Raw genomic sequence first — 7899 nt, 5'->3', positions numbered from 1 at the left:
TAACAAGGGCATGGATCGAATAAAATAAACACACTCATAAATAATTAAGGTGATGAAATATATGGCACTCTCTCTTCCTACTTTTCATCTTTTCGTGGAAGCAGAATTGTGAGTACTACCGTAATAACATTCTTTAAAGCATCAGCCATGATTGAAAACTCTTGTTCGTCACTGAATTTGGGCTTTGAGAGATGGTTGATTGAAGTTGTTCTCTTGGTTGACCTCTGCATTCTTGAAATTTGAAAAGGTGGAAACTTTGGTCTTTGGGATTCTGATAGTTTTCTGGCGTTCCAAGTTCTTTGCTTTATAAACAAGGGGAAGAGTGAAGACCAGCGTGGACAAACAAGTTACACTACAATACACCTTTTGTACACGGGTCTGATTTTAGCTTAGCTGACATGTTCTTAATTACTCCCTCCATTCACTTTTACTTTGTCCACTATTTCATAAATAGCTTTCATTTTTATTTGTTCACTTTCGCATATAAAAAACAAAGAATTATTTTTTCTATTTTGCCCTTAACATTAATTACTCATTTTAAATTATTTTTTAAATTTAATATAATTATATATTAATTAATATAAGTATCATGATAAAATATTAATAGAGGTAGTGATCACACGTGAATGTCACTTTGGTGGATGGACAGCTTTTGCCTTACCCAAGCAGAGGGTACACGGTGGGGACAGTTTCCAGTCAAATATTTCATTTTGTCTCCTTCAAATAGAGTGGACCAAAGTACCACATCTACCTTGTTATATATCTTTTATTCTTCCGTACTTTTCCTTTGCCCAATTTTATATATGGAGTACTATCAATGAACATAATGTTTAAAATTGTTAATTTCATTATATACTTTTTTGATCCGATAACAAAATTCGTAGCTGCTATTTTTCGGATATGCACAGGATAAATCTCTCTTTTGTGTAATAATCTACAAATCACACAGAAGAGATAATTCGAATTAGACAAGTTTTGTGTGATGAACTCGATCCAGAAGGCAAATCTCCTACTTTTACGAAAGAGTACATATTAATAATAGCTGAAAAAATTGTAAAACAAGTATTGAAAGATAACTCCAAGTCGACTTCTTCTCTATTAGAAACGGGAGTTGTGTTCTTCACAAACTAAATGTCTTTCCTCCCTTCTATGTTTTGGTTGGAAGAATTAGATACAATTGTTCTTTATACTCTAGAAGAAGAGAAAGCCCTGCTTGACAACGTGCTAGTTTTTTCATATGGGTCGATTTGAAATCCGTTGCTTGACCCCAATGACGGACTCACGTGCAAAAGCCCTTCGTCAAAAAGTCATATTGCATAAATAAAATAAAAAGAATTTTCTTTATACATATAAAAAAATTAATTCTCCTTAACATAGGAGAAAATACTTGTTTAAATATCAAGTATGGCATTTTTGGATATTCTTCTCAGTAATCTCTGGTCACTGCTCGACCTTCAATCCATTTAAGCGCAAAAGAAAAGAATGTAACTTATTCGAGCTACAAGTTGGGTTAAAAAAAATTCTTTTATGGGTTAATTTGAGCTACTCAATTAATCAAATTTGACCCATAAGCCTTGTAAAGAAATTACAACAAAATTCCCTTTTGTTTTCTTTGTCACATGAATATGCACACCCGACAACTTAAAACATAAAGTGGTTAAGTACCTACTTCCTAGGTGTATAGGCGGCGTTTCAGTTTTTCAGACCCCACATGTAATATTTCCCGTACAAAAGTCAAAATCATTGATATTCCGTGACTAATTATAATCGAATAATCATTTCACCTTTTATATGAAACAAACAGGTTATATCAAAATTTCGGTATAAAAATAATTATATTAAATTTCATTAATATCTCCAACCAAACACAAAATATGTTTAATCTCAAAAATTATATCGGGAAAATCTTCCTACCCTTAAACCAAACTGCCCCTTACAGTTCGATACAATCTGAATAAAGAATGAAAAATGAAGTACACCTAAAACTGGAATATTCAGATGCCCCACATTGATAAAACTACATGGGGCATGCAAAACACCCTAATCCACTAAAAGTTTCTTTTTGTTCTGTTTCTTTTTTCCTTTTCAATTCTTGTTTAATTGAAAATGATCAGAAGCTATAAGCAATATAGCCATTAGAAGAATCAGAAGACCCGCCATTGAAATTCATCGTCCTCGAGCAATCTTGAATCTCATTGTCCGATAAAATTAATTGATCCCAGAATTCTTCTTCTTTAGAAGTACCAAGATCTGTGGTAATTCCCTGCATAGACTCTTGTTGTTGCTGTTGTTGCTGATGCGAAGAAAATGAAGTTGTAGTAGTATTATTCTGATCATGTTGAATTTGCGTGTAATCTGCAAATGAGAAATTAAGCTTAGCTCTAGGACCTCTAAATTCAATAGCTGCTCTATCATAAGCTCTGGCTGCATCCTCTGCTGTAGTAAAAGTCCCAAGCCATACTCTAACAGCCCTTCTTGGATCTCTAATCTCCGCAGCCCATTTTCCCCATGGTCTTTGTCTCACTCCTCTGTAATTCTTCTTCTTCTTCTTCGCAACAATCTTGGTCTTGTTCTTGTTCTTATCATCACTAGCCACTGGGGTTCCAAAATAGTTGCACCCTAAACACCCACTTATTCTGCAGAATTGACAAGGCTCCGGCTCTGCAGGAACGCCAAACAAGGGCGGCTCAATAAAACTAGACATACTCGTAGAAGGCGATGAAATGGTGGCACTGGCACTGGTAGCTGTCGTGGTCATAGCATAAGGAAATTCTTGAACTGCATCCATGAAAGCAGAACTGTGAGTACTACCTGTTATAACATTCTTTAAAGCAGCAACCATGATTGAAAACTCTTCTTCGTCACTGATTTTGGGATGTGAAAGTTTGTCCATTGAAGTTGTTTCCTTTGTTTAACTCTCTTGGTTGACCTTTGCGCACTTGAAAATTTGAAAAATCTTAAAACTTTGGTCTTTGGGGTTCAGATTGTTTTCTGGCGTTCCACGTTCTTTGCTTTATATATAAAGGGAGGGAAGGGAAGGATAAAAATCAGTACACATTTTGTACACGGGTTTGATTCTAGCTTAGCTGGCATATTGAAATCAAGTACTTCGCGTGGGATTTTGGATTATGAAATTGACATGTGCTGGTTTCTAGTGGGGTTTGGAGATGACGTGGCGGATAACGGGTCGGGTTTCGGGTTATGGAGCGTTCACACGGTGGATACCACTTTCGTGGATGGAGAAGCTGGACAGCTGTTGCCTTTTGAGCAAAGGACGCTAATAGAAAATGACGTCATGCCTTACACAAAGGGGAAGGGTATTTTTGGAATTTTAGGGAGATATCAGACAAGACTGGGGACAATTTCTAGTCAAATAGTTCATCCTGTCGCTTTGAAACAAGGAGGACCAAACTATATACTACCTCCTTATCCACTTTGTTCTTTCTATGTCAAGTTAATGATATTATAATACTATTATGAATGAACACAATATTAGTTGAGAAAAATATTAAATTAATTGTTGAAAACTTTTCACCAAACACAGAGACGGTCCGGTCCTTTTTCTCATCTTAGGGCTTAAGCACAAATCTTTATTTAAACGTTTTATCTGAGGGATCTGACCTAAGATATAAGATTATTAAATTATTCAGTGACCGTCAACCAAAATATTAAAATATGTGGAGTTTATACGCAAGTGATTACATAATAAAAACAATCAACAGAGGAAAGAAAATATAAAAACACATGTTGCTCTTCTTATGTTTTTCAGCACTATCAAGGCAGGGGCGAATGTATGCATTAAAAATGGAGTCCGTTGCATTTTGTTCCTTAATGTGTGTTCTCTCCTGTGACTTGCATCCTATTCTATTTTTTTTTAATAACTTGCATCCTAACCTCTTCCATCTTTTATAAAACAGTTAAACGACCTTTTTTATAAATTTACCACGAGAGGAAAATAGGAATACAAAAAGAAGAAATAAAAAATGACAAAAAATTAAAAGAGAACTCAATCAAACAGATTTTTGTCTCGTTCCCTTCAAAGCACCAAACTAAAAGTGAAAGAAGGGACATTTTGTCCTTTTTGTGGCTCCTCCACAACTAGAGTTCTCCTGCCAAAACATGAAACTAGAATGAATTTTGATACCTTCTTAATATGCAGTGCTACATTTCACAGTCTGCACTATCTTGTTTTATTTTCTTACTCGACTTTAAGATCATTTCTGAGACTAGTTACCACTTAGTCACTCATTCCTGAAATACATTTGACTTTTACACTTGCAATGTGTCTTTATCCCGTGAACTCCTCCCAGCCCTTAGGATAATTATATTGTTGTCTAGCACTTTTAATTAAGAGGCTGATTTATTTCAGCTGATGTTGTTCAACTGAAGGCTATATTGCTAGTGCTTTTAGCAGATGGAGCTTTGTAGAACCCTGAGAATACCGCGATTCTCCAGATCATTCTTTTATATGTGATGTCTATAACTGGTCACCAACAGAAACAACAACAATTTCAGTAACAAAGTTCTGGGCAAATCAATATTAAGAAATCCAACAGTTTACTTCTGATCATTCTACACCCAGTTATTTTTTTCTCCTCTTGGTGTGTGTTTGAGGTTCTGTGTGTTCTATAATTTTCTCTCAGAAATATCGATGTGGTCTTCTTTATTTTGGGATTAAAATAGTAGATGGGTAGTGTAGTTCGTGCTGGCTGGTTCTATGGAACTCTGGTTCTCTCTATGTTTTATACTGATCTTGCTATAAAGAATGGGTATGTTGTTATGTGAGTTGGTGGATGTGGATTCGAGCTTAACAATTTGTGAATCGATTTTATCAGTTCTCAAGTCGCATTCTTACTGTGACAAATCTCATACTTCTCCGAGTATTAATTTTGTCATTGTGATATGAAAAAAGATTCATGTATTCCTATTTTGCCCTCATGGTAAATTTATAAATAGGGTGGTTTAATTGTTTTGCAAAAGATTGAAGAGGTTAGGGTGCAAGTTATAAAAAAAATAGGATAGGGTGTAAGTCACAAAAGAGAGCACTCATTAAGGGTGCAAAATGCAACAGACTCTTAAAAATGAGTCATGTGAACCCATGGTCACCCGACTAAACTCGGTATATAATGTATATATTCCTTAAAATACATATCTAATATTAACTGAAGGAACACATAGTCATACTAGACCGAGTGAAGCACTGGTTAAGTGTTGATTTTAATTCTCTAAGGTTGTGGGATTGAACCCTACTAAATGCACTTTTGCGTTTTTTTTTTTTTTTTTTTTTTTTTTTTTTTCTAAGATGAACTCATCCTCTTGAAATCCTGAATTCGCCTCTGAACCTAGGATGATCGTAGAAGCCTAAACAAAGATACACCTATCCCAATAACAAAAAAACCCGGCTTGAATGATCCTGTATATTAAGAGCTAAATCGGCTAAAGGTATGGGTCATAATTATTATGGAGCGGCCGCATGAGCCAATGATCTTTTATATATTTTTTCAATAGTGTGGTATTTAAAATGTCTTCCTAATTATATTGTGAATCTTTTAGATAAACCTCTTAAAGAATTAGAAGGCCTAGTATACTGCGATGTGTGATTTGATCGAAATTTTGATTTTACATACTCGAAAGGAGAAACTGTCTTGAAAAAAGTGTCTACTTTTATGCTTTAGAGAATAGAATAGACGAACACAATCACGAAGATAAAACTCTTCCAATAATATCAATTATTTAGTCCACTTCCCTCCGAACTATCAAGTGAACATAATTCCGATTCTATATTAGGATTCTGTTTTTCCATGAAATCTGTTTTTCAGGAAAGGTTCATGACATTTGAATTGGGAAATAGTTTTGAATATGGACTAGCTAAGAATGAGTTGAAGAATGGCTGAAAGACGGCCAAATAAATTTCTATTTGGAGACGGAATAATAGTCGAAAATTAAAATCATGGTTAATTATTTCAAAGAAAGAGGAAAAGAGTCGCCTGAAAATCATGGTTATTTTACAGAAATAGGAAGACAATGGCCAGAAAACTAAATACGCGTTTGGACATGCGATTTCATGTCATGATTACAAGTCATGAGATGAAATCATTTCAAGTGATTTATCTCATGAGATGAAATCCCAAATCATTAGGCATGATTTGGGATTTCAAATCACGATTTCAAAATTTTTAAATGTAAAACTTGAGCCATAGATATTATTGACAATTACTCCCACCAACCATTTACCAACCTCATTAACTTCTACCAACCGTTATTTATGTTCGTACCATGTGAGAGGATTATATTAAAGAGTATTTACATTACTATTTATGTTAAATTTTCCTTTTTATTGAACTAAAGTTTCATCAATTATTGTTGTATTTTTTTAAAAAGGCCTTCTAGTAGCGTATTAATTTTGTTATGAACTATGACTTACTCATTTGGTACGATTGTATAAGAATTGAGAAAGTTTTGATAGTTTTCACAACTTTTTATGTCTATAAGAAAAAATACAACTTAAGAAATTCAAATTGCATGTCCAAACATGATTTTCATCTCATAATTTCAAACCATGTCCAAACGGCTCCTAAGTATTACTTCCTATACACCTCATATTCTCTAGTAAACGCCTGATATGCACTCAATTTTAAGAGGGAAAATCCGACTACGTTAGTATGACGGGCTTAATAGAGACAAATCGGATAACATTAGATGTTCAATATGTCACAAATTGATTCACATGTCTAAAAATAATAATATATCAAGTTTAAGGGGCCGTCAATATATTTAACCTAGTTTAATAAAAAAATTCTATTAAATCACCAAGTTATAGTATTGTCTCAAAAGTAGCCGAACTCCAAAAATAAATTTAGTCGTCTAAACAGTGTTCGTCACAGAGAAATTTCTCTAGTACCATATGTCCATAACAGGCAAAATATCATTGACAGTTAATGTAATATATTAATTAGCTCGGCACATATTAATCTCAAACATTCAAGACACATAGTGCACGGAGGTCAACGAGCTAGTCTTTTCATAAGGATCGACTTGATAATTATCCATGTTGCTCGGACTCGGGTGCGGGTACGGATCTAGAGACCGGATTCTTCATGATCTAAATTTTAAGATTTTGGGATACAGATCCAGATATGGATACGAGTGCGGAGATTTGGTTAAAAATAATTGAATCTGAAATTTCTCCCTCGATTTTGGTCAAAGTACCCAAAATTAGTTGACCTGATCGGGTACGGATCCCACATCCGAAAGCACAATCCAATCAAAATGTTATTCAGAGTATATAAATAAATTAGTACTACATACATAAATTTTACTCGAAAGCATGTTATTTGTGATCTCACTTTAATTTTTACACTCATTTTCTGTCTTCTTATATTAACTCTTTTACTTTCTTTAGATAAATGAGTCAATGTACTATTTGTAAATTGATAATGTGTCATGCCCCAAATACGAGAGGCGTGGCCGGCACCCGGTGTAATACTAGGCCTGAGCGTACCACTCTGTAATTGTAACTCTGGAGGGGTAATCCTCAACTTAGGCTGACGAGGCCTACCTGCAAATAGACAATACCAACCAAGGTCGAAAGTTTATATATAAACTGCGCAGGCCGACGAGGCCGCCATGAACGTCTACAAAAGCAATACCAAAATGAACATATACAAGGGCCGGCAAGATCGCTGCAATGACATACATAACATACATGATACGTCTACAAGAAGAGTAATGATTGTACCATGCCCGGGAAAGGGCCCCGACCTACCAATCATCTATATATACACAAAACTCTGGACTTCGTAACTCCGAATGACATGGAGCGTACCACACGAACTGGTAGTCGGCAAATCTACCGAGGCGGTCCCTCCAGCTGCGTATCTGAACCTGCGGGCATGAACA

The 7899-nt window shown here is 35.0% G+C and overlaps 1 protein-coding gene across 1 annotated transcript; it reads right to left on the bottom strand.

Moving 5' to 3' along the window:
* Positions 1 to 1816: 1816 nt before the first annotated feature.
* Positions 1817 to 2992, bottom strand: LOC132049982 (ethylene-responsive transcription factor ERF109-like). Its single transcript, XM_059440982.1, has one exon. The coding sequence runs from the start codon at positions 2891 to 2893 to the stop codon at positions 2111 to 2113; it is 783 nt and encodes a 260-aa protein (XP_059296965.1). The 5' UTR covers positions 2894 to 2992; the 3' UTR covers positions 1817 to 2110.
* Positions 2993 to 7899: the final 4907 nt, after the last annotated feature.

This window comes from Lycium ferocissimum, chromosome 3, assembly GCF_029784015.1.
Source record: "Lycium ferocissimum isolate CSIRO_LF1 chromosome 3, AGI_CSIRO_Lferr_CH_V1, whole genome shotgun sequence".
Classification (NCBI taxonomy): domain Eukaryota; kingdom Viridiplantae; phylum Streptophyta; class Magnoliopsida; order Solanales; family Solanaceae; genus Lycium; species Lycium ferocissimum.
This window is presented reverse-complemented; position numbering and strand designations above follow the sequence as displayed.